Genomic DNA, 380 nt, shown 5'->3' on the forward strand with positions numbered 1-380 from the left:
CCCTGCATTTTCCGTACAGTTAGGTAAATACTGAGTGAGTTCTTTATATGCGTGTAGTGACTGGATTTGAACCACTATTTGAGGCAAAAGTGGCAAAACTCTCTTCGTAGAGATTCTTCTTGATTCGGGTCTTTGTATTTGCTAATATTTTCTTGCAGAAAATGTCAAAGTCTCTGAAGAAGATAGTGGAGGAGAGTCGGGAGAAGAACCTACCGGAGGTGGACATGTGTGACAGAGGGATATCAAACCTGCTGGATATTCCTGGACTGTGTGGGTCTGCAGAGAGTTACTATACTAGTTTAAAGGTTTATGTTGTGTTAATGTTCATTGAAGTGTGGGTAATGAATCTTATTTGTTTACACGGTGACCAATTGGCTGTT

General features: G+C 40.5%; 1 protein-coding gene across 4 annotated transcripts in view; it reads left to right on the forward strand.

Moving 5' to 3' along the window:
• The window catches only part of rsu1 (Ras suppressor protein 1), a 45,853-nt gene that overhangs the window by 1,497 nt on the left and 43,976 nt on the right, over positions 1 to 380 (forward strand). For 2 of the 4 annotated variants that reach the window (XR_001605123.1, XM_016237668.1), the window contains exon 2: positions 159 to 270. Coding sequence is in view for 3 of the 4 variants with exons in the window: in XM_016237668.1 (XP_016093154.1) it covers positions 159 to 270 (112 nt within the window). In the remaining variant the exon portion in view is untranslated. Of the gene's footprint in view, positions 35 to 158; positions 271 to 380 lie in introns of all 4 variants that reach the window. The other 2 variants (XM_016237683.1, XM_016237676.1) reach the window with 2 other exon arrangements.

This window comes from Sinocyclocheilus grahami, unplaced genomic scaffold (genome assembly GCF_001515645.1).
Source record: "Sinocyclocheilus grahami isolate Dianchi unplaced genomic scaffold, SAMN03320097.WGS_v1.1 scaffold19.1, whole genome shotgun sequence".
Classification (NCBI taxonomy): domain Eukaryota; kingdom Metazoa; phylum Chordata; class Actinopteri; order Cypriniformes; family Cyprinidae; genus Sinocyclocheilus; species Sinocyclocheilus grahami.